We start from the raw sequence: 15,960 nt of genomic DNA, 5'->3' as shown, positions 1-15,960 counted from the left end.
ACGAAAGCAACGCCTTGTCCTTCCGTTGTAGCCATATAATGATGCGTTGGACTTTCCCTTTCCATTCATCCATCCGGTCCACCCACCTTTGTAAGGGCCACACTCGAATCTCAACTCCTCGGGAGCGGATGCAGTATTGTATGCACACACATCGACTCGGAAAGCAACGGCGTCGGCACGGGGGTATCTGTGCGTTGATTCTTTTTTTTATTGGTCCTCCCAGCACCTCCTAGGTCTATTATCACTTTTATTCTCTCTTAGTGATGGAAGAGCCGTATGTTCTGCTCTACGAACGTGATACCCAACCTCTCGGCAGTCTCAAAGACGGGCACGTCATTCTGGCTGCCGCCCGGGGCGGCGATGTACTTGACGCCGGAGCGGGCGGCGCGGTACACGTTGTCAGTAAAGGGGAACTGTGACTTGCTTGTTAGTCATCCGCTCGGCTATGCCATGACAGCTGAGAGTCGCTGGAGGAGGGGGGAGGGTGGCCTACGAATGCATCGCTCGACACGACAACGTCGGTCAACTTGGACAGCCACTCGGTCTTCTCCTCCTCGGTGAAGGCTGCCGGGACTTCCTCGAACAGAGCCTCAAAGGTCTCCCGCTCGGGGCCCGACTTGGGCAGCTGGCCACTGACAAGTAGGTCGATAGCGTTGCTCTTGTCGGGTCGCTTAATGCCCTTCTTCCACTTGATGCCCAGGACACGCGGGTGGAAGCGGAGCCACCAGTTGTCGGCCTTATCGCCGGCCAGCCTCGTGCAGTGGATTCTCGATTGCTGGCCGGCTCCAAGACCGATGACCTGTCCCCTGGCGGAGTAGCAGACCGAGTTGCTCTGCGTGTACTTGAGGGCGATGGTGGCGACGGTCAGGTCGCGCAAAGCGGTCTCGGAAAGCGGACCTGAGTTCTTGGGAGTGATAATGTTCTTGAAGGAGTTGGGCGAAATCTCGACGTCGTTGCGGCCCTGGGTCAGGTTGACGCCGTAGACTGTCCGGTGCTCGGTCTTGCCGGGCTCATACTCGGGGTCCATTTGAAGGACCAAATACTTGCCGCCCTTCTTCTTCTTCAGCATCTCTAGAGCGGCTGGCTCATATCCGGGGGCGATAACGCCGTCGGACACTTCCTTGGAGATGATGCAAGCGGTAGGAACATCGACGATGTCGCTGAGAGCGATCATGTCACCGAAGCTGCTCATGCGGTCGGCTCCTCGGGCGCGAGCATAGGCCTGGGCCAGGCCGGAGCTCTCAATGCCGGCAATGTCGTCGACCATGTAGACCTTGCGCTCGTCGGCGTCCAGGGGCTCACCAATGGCAGCTCCGGCAGGAGACACATGCTTGAAGCTGGCAGCCGCCGGCTTGCCAAGCGCCCTCTTCAGTTCCTTGACCAGAGGCCAGCTGTTGAGGGCATCCAGGAGGTTGATGTAGCCGGGCGCGCCGCAGAGGACCTTGAAGGGAAGGCTGCCCTCCTTCACGTACGCCGAAGCGGGCTTCTGGTGCGGGTTGGCGCCGTAGCGGAGGGGAAGGTATTGCAGCCCATCGCCGGCGTACTGCTTACGGAAGAAATCGGAGATGGCAGCATCGTAGTCGGCGGTGTGCTCGAACGCCTTGAGCGCGTACATCTTCCGGCTGGACTCCTTGATCTCGCCCGCCTCGAGCTCCTTCAGGAACTCGGCATAGTCCCTGGGATCGCTGAGGATGGTCACGCGGGCGTGGTTCTTGGCAGCCGCGCGGATGAGAGTGACACCACCAATGTCGATCTCCTCAACGGCCTCGGGAACGGTGACGTTGATCTTGGCGACTGTGTCCTTGAACGGGTACAGGTTGCAGATGACATAGTCGACTTTGTCGATGTTCTGCTCGGCGAGGTCCTTCTCGTCCGAAGCGAGGTTACGAGCAAGTATACCCGCGTGCACAGCAGGATGGAGGGTCTTAACACGTCCGGCAAGCATTTCGGGGGCCTTGGTGATAGCGGAGATGTCCCTATGAAAAAGGCATTTTGTTAGCTCCGGCGGGCCCCAGTCGAGACTCACGTTGAAGCTGGACATCTTACTCGACAGGGAAGCCCGACTCCCTGATCATTTTGGCGGTGCCGCCCGAGGCCAAGATGCGGACATTGTGCTGGACGAGGCCCTTGGCCAGGTCCAAGAGGCCGGTCTTGTCATAGACAGAGACAATGGCAATGCGCTGGTGCTCTTCGGCCATCGTGAGGGAACGTACGGTCTAGCGTTAGGAGGAGCAGGTGATCCTATGTTGTCAGTGCTCCGGCCAACTCCAGGGTTAAATATGGTGTCGGGGTCCAGTTACCGGTTAATCCACGATCTGGAAGATGCCACCAAAGGAATACTCCCCAGATTCTGTAGATGAGACGGTGGAACTACCTCTACAGATGATCCTCCACATTGGAAGACGAAGATAGAGGGGCTGAAAATAATTCCACGTTCCCGTCACCTTATCTCTCTATCAATGGAGGGGTAGTGGTACCTCTACGGAGCTCTCGCAAGTCGCAACCTTCGCCGGGATCGGGAGGGCTGGTTGCCCCGCACTCAGCAGGTATTTACCGCATTAGCGCTTGCCTGTTGCCATTAAATAAGGGCCTACCATCCCCCCAGTTTGCGCGAGAGAAAAAAAAGCTGCCCATTCCTCTTTGCGCCAGACAATGTGGTCTGGAGGATTGCTTGTGAATGAACCCTTTCTTCGGGTGGCCGATTCAGACCATATGAAGCTTGATTTCTTCTTCCTGGGTTTACACTATCGTTATCTCTATACCTGGTAGCCCATGCTGAGCGAGGGGCAGCCGGCTGGCCGCCAGGTGACAAGGGACAGGTAGGTGAATCGAATAGAGCGTTATAGGGCAGCCTGCTGGAGACGGCAATTGCCCTTCGGGGCATTTGGTCAATGTAAGTTTCTCCAAGCGGTCTTGCGTTGCACTCTTCATATGCTAACCAACCTCGCAGTTGAAACGATACAGAGAAGATTAGCATGGCCCCTGCACTAAGGATGACACGCTACTCAAAGAGATGCTTCCAATTTTTTTTTTGGTATTTTTTCATACCTAGCATGAAGTAACAAGGAGAGTAATGAGATATCAATGACCTCCTGTAACAGGGTCCGGGGTGCTAGAGCGGCTCGAAAAGGCGACGGGTTCGACTGCTTCTAATGGCGCTCTTTTTTTCGGCCATTGGAACCCGCCACCCTGACGGGCATCAAGATTCAATTCAGTTCGGGCTGTGAAAGTAAGGTACTGCTTGTCTTCAAAGTCGACCACCCTACAACCAACGCCATTCAATCCTGCCACAACCTCCCCAACAGACCCTCCTCCTTACCCAGCAACCCCCTCTTCTCCTCGTCCTCGGCAATCTTCACAATCAGCTCCCCAAACAGGCCATTCGCCCAGCCGAACCAACTGCGCGTCCAGTTGTCCTCGTTCCACGCATTGACCGTCCGGTGGATGACGCCCGTCCCCGCCGTCGAGTTGAGCACGGCAAACAGCTGCTCGACCACGGCCTCGTCGCGCCGGGCAAGCGAGTCGAAGCCGGCCAAGTCCTCGTACGCGGTCAGCGCGGCGACCGTCGCTGCCATGGGCCACCCTTTCCCCGGGCCGAGATGCGGCCCGCCCATGGCGGAGAGCACGGGGCCCTTGGCGAAGTAGGGGTTGGCGGGGCTGAGGACGAACCGGCGCGTGCTTTGGTAGATTTTGGCGTAGTCGTGCTGCGTGTCTGTGTCATCGCTGTCGCTGGCAGCATCATCATCATCATCATCATCATCCCGAGCGACATGCTTCGCTGACTCGACCATCTGCTTATCCAGAGCCGCAGGCACGGTGGTGTAATTCCACAGAGGCATGGCCAGCAGCGACGAGACGTTGGCGTCGTCCATCAGGTTCGCGCCGCCGTACCCGTCCACCTCGTAGGCAAAGATCTCGCCAAAGTCGCGGTGCGAGACCACGACGTCGAGCGCGATGCCCCGGCGGATGCCCTTTGCGAGCTTGCGCATCTCCAGCGTCAGGTTGGCCGCCTTGCTGTGGAGATCTCTGTCGGCCAGCCCCTGCATGATGTCGGATGCCTGCTCCAGGTAGGCGGCCCACATCATGTTGCTCGGCGTCAGCAGCTGGAAGATGCAGGCGTCGTCGCTCGGGCGGAACGCGGAGCGCACCGTGCCGTTCTCCCTCACCGAGTTGCCGAGGCCGTCGTTGGTGAGCGTCTCGGACCCGCGGTTCGTCCAGCCCGTGAAGGTCCACGCCGACGGGAGCACGTGCCCTTCGTCGTCATAGGTGCCCGCATGCATGGCTGCCGACGCATCGACGGCGGCCTGCACGGCGTCGACCCACGAGTACTTGCCGAAGAACTCCAGATCGCCCGTCCGGCGGTAGTAGGCCGCGCTCACCTGCAGGAACGAGGCCAGGCTGTCGAGCTCCCACTTGCAGTCGAAGACGAGCTTGGGGTCGTATGGCGGGTTCGGGTGGTTCTGCGCGTACGCTCCGTTGTGTGTTGGCGGGATGCCGCTCTCGGGCGGCGGCTGGAAGGAGTGGCAGTACGGCGAGATGGTGATGTACCGCGAGTGCGCGTTGATCAGCCCGCGCCAGAGGCTGGCCAGGGAGTCCGGTTCATTGGAAGGCTCCAGCAGGGACAGGTACGAGTACACCTGGCTGGCCGAGTCACGCAGCCACATGGCGTCGATGTCGCCCGCGATCACATACGTCAGCTCCTCGTCCGTCGCCGTCTCCTCGCCGGTGGTCTGGTCCTTCTTGGTCGCATAACCTCGCCACTTGACCATGGTGTCGAGCGTGTTCGGGTAGCTGTTCTCGAAGAGCCGGAACAGGCCAGGGTCGCGAATCACCTTCTTCAACCGCTCGATCAGATCCTCCAGCGCGGGAAGACGGAACTTCCTGCACTCTGGCGGGGGGCGGACGTAGGGGAATTTGCGCCTGCCTTCCGATAGTGGCCCAGGCTTCTGTCTTTGCAAGGTCTCGAAGCTGGGGCATTCAGGAGAAGGTGTGGGAGTTTCGGTGGGAGTTTCGGTGGGAGTAACGTCCGTGGTGTCTGTGGCGGTCGTGGCGACAACGGGCCCGGGCCCAACGCCCGCCCCATCCACATCATCCGGCACACGGGGAGTGTCCTCAGCCTTCTCCGCCTCCTGAGCGGAATGTCCAGCATGAGACTTCTCAACCTCGTGCCCTGCTGCGGGATCCTTGTGTAAGTCCCAGGGCTCCAACTGAACTGCAGATAAGGGCGTCTAATATCCAAGCCAAAGAATCAAGACCATCAGGAGCAGGGCGACACCAAGAAGCCGCCCGCGACGGGAACCGGTGAGGAATGGGAGGACCATCCCGGATCCACCCGGCAAGACAACCGTCCCGCCGCCGCCCAAAAAAGGTACGCTGGCTTGTCTCAGGACCGCATCGGTCGTGTGTCCTGTCTTAGGGGTGTCGCTTGTGACCGTGTAGCCAAGCTTGAATGTCTGAGCAGCTCTGGCTAAGTCAACGCTGTGTAACAACATCAACCTAGGCTTCCGTGTTATCTCAGAATCTCAGATCAGTAACTTGGGTGTAATGAATTACAGGGACCCACATAGGCGGATTGCGGCCAACCAACCCGCATACCAGAACATCTTGGGGCATGCTATATATAACGTTACACGCGCTTACACGGAGTGTCTCGGGCAGTCCTCAGTCACAGCCAGTTCCATGAGGCTTCTTGATTAATTACTGTGGTACTATGTGAAAGGCACCAAACCTGGAATCAAATACTTTTGCATTATTCTCCAGGTTTATATATCTAGTCACCCTTTCCAAAAGTCTACCTGCCGTTGCTTCTCTAGCCAATTCAAAACTCCTCGAATGATTATCACCTACTTGTATGCCGCGTGTACACCCTCTTAGCTTGCATTAGATCGGTTGCCCCAATATTACCTCCTTTCCATGCTGATCTCATGACATCAACTCCTCGCTGCTGCTCGACTGTAGCTCAGTTTCTTCCCGCTCCTCTTCCTCTCCATCATCCTTAGGTTGCACCCACGCTTCCACTTCTTCACAGCCCGTCGGAACGCGGCACACGTCCCTCGCGTTACACGTCTTCCACAGCACCTCACGCACCTCTTTGAACACCTGCTCCGGAGCGTCCATGGCCCAGATCACGTCAAGATGCTCGTATTCCGGTATGACCTTGCTGTGGACCAGTTTGACGTGCGGCTCCCTCCTGCGCTCAAACCGTCTCAGCAGCTTGTCTCCGTCGACCAGATCGTCCTCTCCACAGATCCACAGCGCGAAAGGGGGTGCCTGGTGATTGTACCAAGCCGTCGAGCCCCTCGGCTTCCTTTTGTGCATCTCGGCCGCCTGCTCCGACTTCTCCACCGCTTCCTGACCCTCCATGTCGCGATCCGCAGCCGTTAGGATGGACCGTTGCTGATCCAGCTCGTGGTCTGCTCGTTCCTCGGCCCTCCACTCCTCTTTCGTCGCGAGGATGCTGCGGCGATGAGGTTAGCTATGTGTGGTTCCTGGTTGGACAGTTTTTAAGAAGCAGCTGGGAAAGCAAGAAACCTGCAATGGGGAGGGAACAATATCAGGTTGACATACCACTTGTGCCTGGCGAAGCACTCCCGCCCAAGCCACCAACGCATCGACTCAGCACTGACATAGACGGGCGCAAACTGAAACATCCTGTTCTTGAGGTCGCGATCCCACCGCTGGTCCGTCCAGTCAAACAGGAAGGAGAAGACCTTGTATCCCAGCCAGCCGTACACCCGCGGATGCAGCACCGCATGCATGGTCATCATGAAGGGGATGAAGGCGTGGATGCCGAACATGAGCCGGAACATGGCCGGCGTGATGACGCGCATGAACTTGAAGTACATCTTGCCGATCAGGGGCCCCGCATAGGCCGCGGGAGCCAGCGCACAGAAGACGGTCAGCTTCTCCCCGAGATCGGGCCGCTGCTCCTTGGCCAGCGCAACCAGTGCCTGCGTCGTCCCCTGCGAGTGGCAGATCAGCCCGATCTTGTCGAAGCCCGTCTCGTACAGCACGCGCGACGTCAGCGCCGGAAGGTCGAAGACGCCCATCTGCCGGATGTTCCAGCACCACATCCGCGGGTCCGACGTGTCGAGCAGGACGTGCCGCGGGCGGAAGCCGCAGCGGTTGTTGCCTAGCCAGACGTCGTAGCCGGATTTGCAGAGGTAGAAGGCTAGGGAGTCGTTGTCGTTGACACAGTATGCGCCCGAGCTTTGGAGGAGGCCATGCATGAGCAGGACGGGGAATTTGGGCTTCTTGCCGTTGGCGCTCTCGCCGGGCTTCTTCTTCGGGATCTTGAAGGCTGTAGGCTCGCAGTGGGCCCTTTCTTCGGCGGGTAGCGGTTGGTACTCCTTCGGGTCGTAAACATGCCAGAGCTCAATGATGAACCCGTCTTCTGTCTGGACCTGGAACATCTCCATATCGAGTCCCACTCGGCGGGCATAGTACGCCGGGTCGCATACGATCGGGTCAGGGCCACCCTCGGTGGGCGTAAAGCCATCACAGTCGGCCGCATTAGCCTCCTCTCCCCCGCCACGGCGCGCGGACGACCGCCTGCGCATCCATTCCCGTTCTTTTTCTTTCCTTCGCTTCTTCCGTCGCTTCTCCTCGGCGTGGAATGGCCGGTTTGCATCCGGGTTGCGGAACGTCGTCCGCAGCCATATCCGTCGCAGCGCTGGGCCAATGCTAGTAAAAAGGGCGCCGAGCACAATGACACCGAGAAAGGCTAAGCTGAGGAAAAAGGAAGAGACCCGGAAGATGAGGCACTGGACATTCCGGAGCAGAGACGGTGGGCCGTAGAGGGGCAGTGGCGGAAAGAGTGGATGGGTGTGCGTCGGCGGCACCGCTTCTCTCAAGCTTGCGCTTGACGCTTTCCTCTCTCGCTTTCCCGTCTTTCCCGGCGGGACACCGACAACCCGTTCGGCTAGCGACGCCACTGCTTTCACATCGGGATGACGAGCCTCACTCTCCTCGGCCGGTATTGTAGCCGGCTCGTGATCCTCCAGCGCCTTCCTCAGCACATTGAGCCTGTGAGCTTCTTCCACTGGGACAGGAGGAAGCCGGCTGCCATCCGAGGTAACGATGACCGGATCCCGCGGCGTCACGAAGCGTGCTTCAATGGCGACGCCATCATCCTCGCCAACCGCCGGATGTAGATGCGACAAACGCTCCGCCTGGGCGGCAAACTCGCTTGCGGCCCTATCCCAGGAAGCATCAGATCCTCGTTTGCGATGGGAACGCGCCGGCGACGTCTCTCCCCCCTCAAGCTGCGTTTCTTGTAATGTCATGGCAGTAAGTAAGCAGTTACTAAGGGTGGGCGTCATGTAAGGAAGGAGACAGTCTGTGGTGATGTTGTTAGGAAAGTTGCGCGTGGTCCGGCACACATGCTCTGGACTGTAATCAACAGAACGCTATCAGATAATCAGAATTGGAGTAATAAGGAAAGTACTGGGACCGAGCCAGTCAGGTTTGGGAAGGAAACCGGCTCTGCACGACGTCACTTGCAATCTGTGCCTGGAATGCGTGGCCCGTGAGCGGAGTGGCGAGGACCGGCTGCTTCCAGGATGGTGTCGGCCAGGAATGGCGACTTATATCCGTACCAGCATCAAATCAACAAAACACACCGTCTTAATAAGATGGATTGACTCTGCAGTCCTAACCCAAACTGATCCGACTTCGGTTGTCGTCGATCCGTCCAGGCCTAGATATGACATGTGACGATCATGCCATGGAGATTGGAGAACGACTCGGAGTACAGACATCAGACCCTTGCACCCCAGGAGATGGCAAGAGGAAAGAAACGAAAGCAACGACGCCGGACCTAGGCAATTCCTTGGGCCATGGTGCGCGGCAATTTTGACACTGGATCAAGTGTCACAACTCCGATTGGGGATACATATTGGACAAGAACCTGGCAGTTACCAGGAATCCGGGTTCCAGGGGTTGATGGCATCATGGGGTACTGGTAGCGTTGCTTCCCCCGGACTTTGAAAGAACCTTAATAATAAACTGAGTGGGGCACGGGGGCGTTCTCCGAGTCGGAAACCCCCGAACTTCGAAGTGGTGTGCAGTACAGTAATGCTGAGGTTAGGGTTACACAGAGTATCCACCCCGGTCTTAACCGAGCCTGCAAACGGATTGCCTTTCAATGTGCCGAGGCCAAACTGGAAGAAGCAGCAGCAATCTTGGAACAGTACAGCACGATCACGCCAAACGCCTCGCCGAACGCTTCTCCGTCTTGAATATGGCATCCTGAAGCCTCTCTGGGACCATAGTGCTTCCTACTTTATGCGCCGTTAATAAATAATATTTTGGGTCGTGTTGCTGGGGTCTTTGCCACCTGCCGGTCGCCTGCAATTCCGGCATCTCGGCTTCGGCAGCGGCATGCGACGTTGACAGCCCTCCGTCTGTGAGCCTCGAATTCGGATCGGAGCCCGGACCTCTGCGGACAATCTCCCCAACAGCAGCTAGTCCTCCCCTCGATTCCGGCTCAGTTATCGCAGACTTTCAGGACAGCTTCCACAATGGCAGCTTCAGACGCGGGCGCTGGCGTCCGCAAGAGACGGCTTCGTAGGCGGCGCCAAGACAAGCCCGCGCTCTCGGCGCGCCTCGTGCTCGACGACCATGTGAAGACCGACGTTGGCATCGTGTCAGAGGATTTGTTTGCAGAGCTGTTCCCCCACGTGCAGGATTGTCTGTTATTCCTGTTCCCTTTCCAAGCTGGCGTCCGCTAATACCATTGGCGCTACAGCAGGCCACGACCAAGACGACCAGCTCTCGAGTCCTCCAAGCCACCTTCACATCGCCATCGCTCCCTGGACGCCGTCCCGCTCCCCCGAGACTGTGAGCTGGGCAGTAGTTCCCGTGACTCCATCATCCGCCCTCGCCCCCTCGACCATTCAGTTCTCGCCCTCGTCGTTGGCCCTGCAGTCCTTTGCCCTGAACCTCAAACAGGTTGCGCCCTCGCAATTGACGACCCGAAGCCGAAGCGGTATCGAGGTGCTGGTCCTTGATGTTGCTGCCATTGAGCTGGACTCGGTCTTCGTGAGCCTCGAAGCCGAACTGATCAGGAGATTGGAGAATGGAGAAGGCAACTTTTTCCGGGAACATCCCGCTCAAGGGAAGACGCCGGCACCGCGCACGCCCGAAGGCCGGTTGACGGCAGCTTTGCGTGCCGCCCTCAGCACGCTCAAGGTTGTGCACACTGGTGACCTGTTTCCGCTACCACTGGCCCCGCATCCTGTCACTCATGTGCCCCCGAATCCGGGCAGGATCACCCTCTGCGAGCCGGTAGCACAGGGCGTTCTAGGTCCCAACACCAAAATCATATTGTCCCGGGGCCGTATGCACTCCAAACACAGCCATGCCACTACGCCGATGCCGCAGAGCCGGGGGCTGAACGCCGCCGCCGAGGACGACGAGGATACGGCTAACGACCAGTTCTACTCTGCCGCCGAGGAAGGCGTTCGGACAGACACGGCTGCCGAGGAGACGGATGCCACCGCGACCGAGGCGGAATCCGACGAGCCGGACGTCGAGGAAGATGAGCTGTCGGACGACTCGATGGACGACATGATCTCCCTCCAAGCCCCAACGCTGTCTTCCACGATAACCAGTGGAATAGGCACGCCCACCACGATCGGGGGCCGAGGACGGAGGACCAATGGCATCAGTAGCGCCGCGTCCGTGTTTTCGAGCTTCACCGCAACAACTGCTAGGCCAGATCGACCACGCGGGCGTTTATTCAAGGCCCAGGGACTCGTGCAACCTATTCCGCCCGAGCTCCTGCATCCAAAGCCCACCCCCGTCGACGACGAAGAGGCGCGAATCTACGTGGACACGAAGGACCTGAACAGAATTGGCTGCTTCTCCGGGGACTGGGTGCGGGTCGAAGCATCCCAGGAGCCGCCCACCAATGGCTTCGGCGCGTTCGGTCTCGGGAGCTTTGTCGAACAGGATCCGGACGAGCTGACCTGGAGGCCCGCAAGGGTATACGGGCTGCCAGAGGGGTATTCCAGCCGTCCCATGGCCAGGGTAGCGTCCTCCAAGTACAACGGCCGGAGGATGTCCTTCTTCGAGTCTCAAATCCAGAGGTCCTCGAGCCCTACGGTCCACCTCTCCCCGGTCATGCTTGCGAACCTCGAGAACCCGCCATACCTGCGTCTCTCGGCCATCAGGCGGGGCGCGCAGGCAAAAGGACCCCAGTCGAAGTCATCGACCCCTGTCCAACCACCATGTGCGCGCGAGGTGCTTTTGCAGCACGTTAGGACACCGATTCCCGTCGAGAGGGACGTGCAGACCGCAGTCATGGCTGGCCTGAAGTTCTACTTCGAGAGGAGGTTACGCGTGGTCAAAGCAGGAGACCTGATTGCGGTGCCCATCGATACACAACTCGGACGAACACTGCAGGAGACTACCGCAGCAGGTGACGATTCAGCGGTCGACGATATCCTGGGAATGATTGCCAGCGGGCGGTCGCATCGGAACCTGAACTACGATGAAGTTGCTTGGTTCAAGGTGGGCCACGTGCAACCGATCAAACAGGATCCGGCGGAAGAGAGCGAGGAGGACGAAGACCCCTGGGGCTCGGCTGCGTGTGTGGACATCTCCATTGCACACCTGGAGCAGACAGGCTCGGTGACGAGCCGTGTGCCCGGAACCGTGTCCAACACTTGGCCGTACTATCTAGGCATCAAGAAGCTCACAAAGCAACCCAAGGGCCCTTCAAGCCCGCTCATGCAGGAGCCAGAGCGGCAACACATCTCCCCGCTGAGAAGGAGACTGCGGGAACTGATGGCCGCTGCGACAAGCAAAGCCGCCATCCACCTCAAGATGCCCCCCCTGGCGATTCTCCTCGTCTCAACGCAGCGCAGCATTGGAAAAGCCACGACGGCAACACAGGCCTGCATGGATATCGGCTTGCACACCTTCACGGTAGACGCCTACGACATCGTCAACGACTCGGGCGCAGGGGGAGGCAGCGACGTCAAAACGGCCGGCTTCCTGACCTCGAGAGCGGAGCGCGCCATGAGCTGCGGGCCCGACTGCTGCACCCTCCTCATCCGCCATATCGAGGCTCTGACGGCCGACCGGATGGTCGCTTCGATCAAGGAGATCTTGGCCGAGGCCAGAGTCTTGGTGGCTACAACGACCGAGGTCGAGAAGGTGCCAGACGGGATCCGAGCCCTGTTCACGCACGAGCTGGAAATGAGTGCGCCCGACGAGGGCGAGCGCGAGGGTATCCTGCGAACCATCCTGGACGACCGCGGGGTGAGTCTGGATCCGGAGGTCGACCTCGGCAGCATTGCTCTCAAGACGGCTGCCCTCGTCGCAGGAGACCTGGTCGATGTCGTCGAGAGAGCTCTAGTGGCCCAGCGGTCTCGCCTGGAGCTCCTGTCTGCGAAGGCCACGAGCGAGGAACAGGCCGTGACCGTGCGGGACGTGCAGGTAGCCGGTGGCCCGGCCGCGTTGGGCCTCACGAAGCAGGACTTCGAAGTCGCTGTCGAGGCCGCGCGGAAGAATTTTGCCGACGCGATCGGCGCTCCCAAGATCCCGAACGTGACGTGGGATGACGTCGGAGGGCTGAACAACGTGAAGGAGGCGGTGACGGAGACCATCCAGCTGCCGCTCGAGCGACCGGAGCTGTTTGCTAAGGGCATGAAGAAGCGCTCGGGCATCTTGTTCTATGGGCCGCCCGGTACCGGCAAGACGCTCCTTGCCAAGGCCATCGCGACCGAGTACAGCCTCAACTTCTTCAGTGTCAAGGGGCCCGAGCTGCTCAACATGTACATTGGCGAGTCGGAAGCCAACGTGCGGCGTGTGTTCCAGCGGGCGCGCGATGCGCGGCCCTGCGTGGTCTTCTTTGACGAACTGGACTCGGTCGCGCCGAAGCGAGGGAACCAAGGCGACAGCGGCGGCGTCATGGACCGCATTGTCTCTCAGCTGCTGGCCGAACTGGACGGCATGTCGGGCGGCGAGGATACCGGCGGCGGCGTGTTTGTCATCGGCGCGACCAACCGGCCTGACCTGCTCGACCCGGCGCTGCTGCGCCCGGGACGCTTCGACAAGATGCTCTACCTCGGCGTCTCGGACACGCACGACAAGCAGCTCAAGATCATGGAGGCCTTGACGAGAAAGTAAGTTTTCCACTCATTGGCAGGCTTGCTTTTTTTTTGTAGAAAAAAGACTCGAACTTTGTTGACTAACAAACCCACCCTAAGATTCACCCTCCACCCCTCGGTCTCCCTCCGCGCCGTGGCCGAACGCCTCCCCTTCACCTACACGGGCGCCGATTTCTACGCGCTCTGCTCCGACGCCATGCTCAAAGCCGTCACGCGGCAGGCCAGCCTGGTCGACGCCAAGATCAAGGCCATCAACGCCGACCTCCCCGGCCACAACCTCCGCGCGCCCATCTCCACCGCCTACTTCTTCGACCACTTTGCCACGCAGGAGGACGTCTCGGTCATGGTCACGGAGCAGGACTTTTTGGACGCCCACCGCGAGCTGGTCCCCAGCGTCAGTGCCGGAGAGCTGGCGCACTATGAACGTGTCAGGGCGGCGTTTGAGGGGAAGAAAGACGATGCTCACAAGGAGATGGAGAGAACCAACGGGACAGGGGCGGCGGCTCCCGCGAGGCTTGGTTTGACGATGGGGCGGAGAACTACGTCCGGCGCATCGACCAGGACTGTCGTCGTCAGTAGCAGCAAGGGGAACAGGAAGGGGAAAGGCAAGGCGGTTGCGCTGGGCAGCGAGGATGAGTATGACGACGATGACCGTGAGTCAGGGGAGGAGAGCCCCGGTGGTGGTGGCGCTGGTGGCGCTGTACGGGACAAAGGGAAGGGTAAGGAGATAGCAGGGGCAGGAGGAGCTGCCGCTCCGTTTGGCGATGGTCCGGGCAGCGGCGATGAAGGCCTGTATGAGTAGGACTGTAAAGGGTTGATCGAATGCATAGTAAATACCTAGGTAGATATATATATAATGATGGAAAAAGTATGGCGATCGGACTTTGTGATGTACGCATATGGTTTGCATCATCAGTAAGCCAACATGGAACTTGACCCCACCAAGAACTAGACTTTCGATACATAGCTTGAACTAGTAGCCATATCCCTACAGCTTTCCCTGACATCCAGTTCGTTCCCTTTCAATGGTTCTGCTGCATCTCAACAGAAGCGAGGCCTGACTAGACCCGGGCTTCTTAACAAGTAGATGCCAACGTAGGTAGTTCCAAAACACAACTAATCCCAAGTGGAATCGCCGTTGTTCATCCCAGAACCCGCCAACCTGGGGAGCCGTATTTATTTACCTACTACTACTTCCCTTTGGTCTTATCGCCCGCCTTACCCTCATCCGGCTTCACCGCGCTCTTCTTTTCCTCCTCCTCCTCCCCCTCCTCCTCCGGCTCCTCAGGAATCATCTCGGCCCTCTCCACGGCCGCAATCTCCTCGGCCGACGCGCTCGCCACGGGGGCTCCGTGCAGCTCAGCCACGAGCGGCTCGGCCGGCTTCCAGCCCGTCGTGCTCGGCGACTGGATGGTGAGCGCTTCGGTGGGAGGTGCTTTCCACCCGGACGATGTCGGCGACTGCAGGCCTGCGTGCGCGGACGCGGGTTCTGTCGGCTTGTCGTCCTTGTTGTCCTTGTCCTTTGGTGTGGTTTCAACTTCGGGTTTCGTTGTTGAGGAAGAAGAAGACGAGGACGGCAAGGAGGAGGAGGAGTCAGTGGTGGCCCCTTTGCCGTGGACCTTGTCCCGGAGGCTTTGCAGGTGCACTTGCTTGGCCTTGGCCGCTGCCTCTTCGGCGATGCTGCGCACGGGGAGCATGACTTTGTTTCCTACCGCTGCGACCTTCTCGGATGCAGACTTTGGTGCTGGCGCGGGAGCGGGGGGCGCTGCTGGGGGGTGCGCCGCCTTGGCCGGGGGTGCTGCTGCTGGTGCTGCTGCTGGTGCTGCTGCTGGTGCTGCTGATGCTGCGGGAGGGGGTTTCGGCGCCTGGCTGATGGAGGGCTGGGTGAACTCGTCGTAGTAGAACGTGACGTGGTCCTTGAGCTCGCCGTATTCGTTCCATTCTTCGATCTCCACGAGATCCTTGGGCACACGTTAATATCTCAACGAGCAGGGCCAGGACCGAGGACTTACTCCCAAGACCATGCCCATCTGCACCAGTCCCGGCAGCTTGCGCTGACGGCCGCTCGCGTCCTTGCCGGCGCGCCGCCCCCACAGCATGCGCGCCTTCTCGTCGGTCGCAATGTCAATGGCCTTGAAAGGCACCCGGTTGGCGCGCAGGATGGTCTCGAGGCGCGACGTCGCAGTGACGATGTGGGAGGAGCCGGCCGTCAGCGACGTGTAGATGTACAGTGCCGGGTCAGTCGAGTACGACTTGGATTCGCTGGCTTCGGACGCCATGGTGTTTCTCTGCTTGGGCTCCGCAGGCGTCTCCGGCTATCTGCCCTCTTTCTGTCCCTTTTCTCGTTTTGATCTTTCCTGGATACGCTGGTTTGCCCAAAGGAGCGAGGTTGGGTTCTTGCTAAGACGGTTGAAACAGAAGGAGGGGCAACGACACCGACTGATAGCTTTGGCGGGGTATGCTCGAGACAAGCTAGGAGAGGGGCACAGGGAGTCCACTCAACTTGACAACTGAAGCAGATGAGTGCCAACTTTCAACCTACCTAGGGTGCTGAAAGGTATACATGAGCAGGCAAAACGCCGTCACAGGCCAGATATTCCGCTGCAGGAGGAATGAGACAGCCTTCGGCCCAGGAGTCAAAGCAACGGCGGTTGCGATGCGCAGCATCGAATCGATGCTAGGCCTAGATCTCACGATGCTAACTTATCGCTAAGCCCTTTCATGTTCTCTGCAGAGAAGTACCCAGGTAGCATTCCAGCCTGCCATGCTTTGTTCTTTATACCGATGGAACGTTTCCGAGCAACAACACAACAATGGCCTTGCCGAGAATGCTCTTTCTCGC

General features: G+C 59.2%; 5 protein-coding genes across 5 annotated transcripts; 1 reads left to right on the top strand and 4 right to left on the bottom strand.

Moving 5' to 3' along the window:
• Positions 1 to 161: 161 nt before the first annotated feature.
• B0T15DRAFT_27655 (cytidine deaminase-like protein) lies at positions 162 to 2,394 on the bottom strand. Its single transcript, XM_062863527.1, has 3 exons — positions 2,047 to 2,394; positions 494 to 1,976; positions 162 to 413 (listed from the first exon to the last, which is right to left on the bottom strand). The coding sequence occupies exons 1-3, from the start codon at positions 2,196 to 2,198 to the stop codon at positions 258 to 260; spliced, it is 1,791 nt and encodes a 596-aa protein (XP_062725955.1). The 5' UTR covers positions 2,199 to 2,394; the 3' UTR covers positions 162 to 257.
• A 733-nt stretch (positions 2,395 to 3,127) lies between these two features.
• Positions 3,128 to 5,321, bottom strand: B0T15DRAFT_546644 (uncharacterized protein; the record flags this gene model as incomplete). The annotated part of the gene is made up of 2 exons (XM_062870158.1): positions 3,128 to 5,207; positions 5,256 to 5,321. The coding sequence occupies 2 exons, from the start codon at positions 5,319 to 5,321 to the stop codon at positions 3,279 to 3,281; spliced, it is 1,995 nt and encodes a 664-aa protein (XP_062725954.1). The 3' UTR covers positions 3,128 to 3,278.
• Positions 5,322 to 5,737: 416 nt separating this feature from the next.
• On the bottom strand, positions 5,738 to 8,453 carry B0T15DRAFT_27631 (Alpha/Beta hydrolase protein). Its single transcript, XM_062863521.1, has 2 exons — positions 6,568 to 8,453; positions 5,738 to 6,457 (listed from the first exon to the last, which is right to left on the bottom strand). The coding sequence occupies exons 1-2, from the start codon at positions 8,319 to 8,321 to the stop codon at positions 5,923 to 5,925; spliced, it is 2,289 nt and encodes a 762-aa protein (XP_062725953.1). The 5' UTR covers positions 8,322 to 8,453; the 3' UTR covers positions 5,738 to 5,922.
• A 706-nt stretch (positions 8,454 to 9,159) lies between these two features.
• On the top strand, positions 9,160 to 13,974 carry B0T15DRAFT_517643 (uncharacterized protein; the record flags this gene model as incomplete). The annotated part of the gene is made up of 3 exons (XM_062868318.1): positions 9,160 to 9,690; positions 9,752 to 13,133; positions 13,218 to 13,974. Coding segments are annotated over exons 1-3 (4,250 nt in total), but the record flags the coding sequence as incomplete, so codon positions are not given.
• Positions 13,975 to 14,114: 140 nt separating this feature from the next.
• Positions 14,115 to 15,639, bottom strand: B0T15DRAFT_27518 (uncharacterized protein). The gene is made up of 2 exons (XM_062863506.1): positions 15,131 to 15,639; positions 14,115 to 15,079 (listed from the first exon to the last, which is right to left on the bottom strand). Exons 1-2 carry the CDS (start codon positions 15,395 to 15,397, stop codon positions 14,309 to 14,311), a joined length of 1,038 nt encoding a protein of 345 aa, XP_062725951.1. The 5' UTR covers positions 15,398 to 15,639; the 3' UTR covers positions 14,115 to 14,308.
• Positions 15,640 to 15,960: the final 321 nt, after the last annotated feature.

The sequence above is a fragment of the Chaetomium strumarium genome (assembly GCF_033439665.1).
Source record: "Chaetomium strumarium strain CBS 333.67 chromosome Unknown B0T15scaffold_1, whole genome shotgun sequence".
NCBI classification, from domain to species: Eukaryota; Fungi; Ascomycota; class Sordariomycetes; order Sordariales; family Chaetomiaceae; genus Chaetomium; species Chaetomium strumarium.
This window is presented reverse-complemented; position numbering and strand designations above follow the sequence as displayed.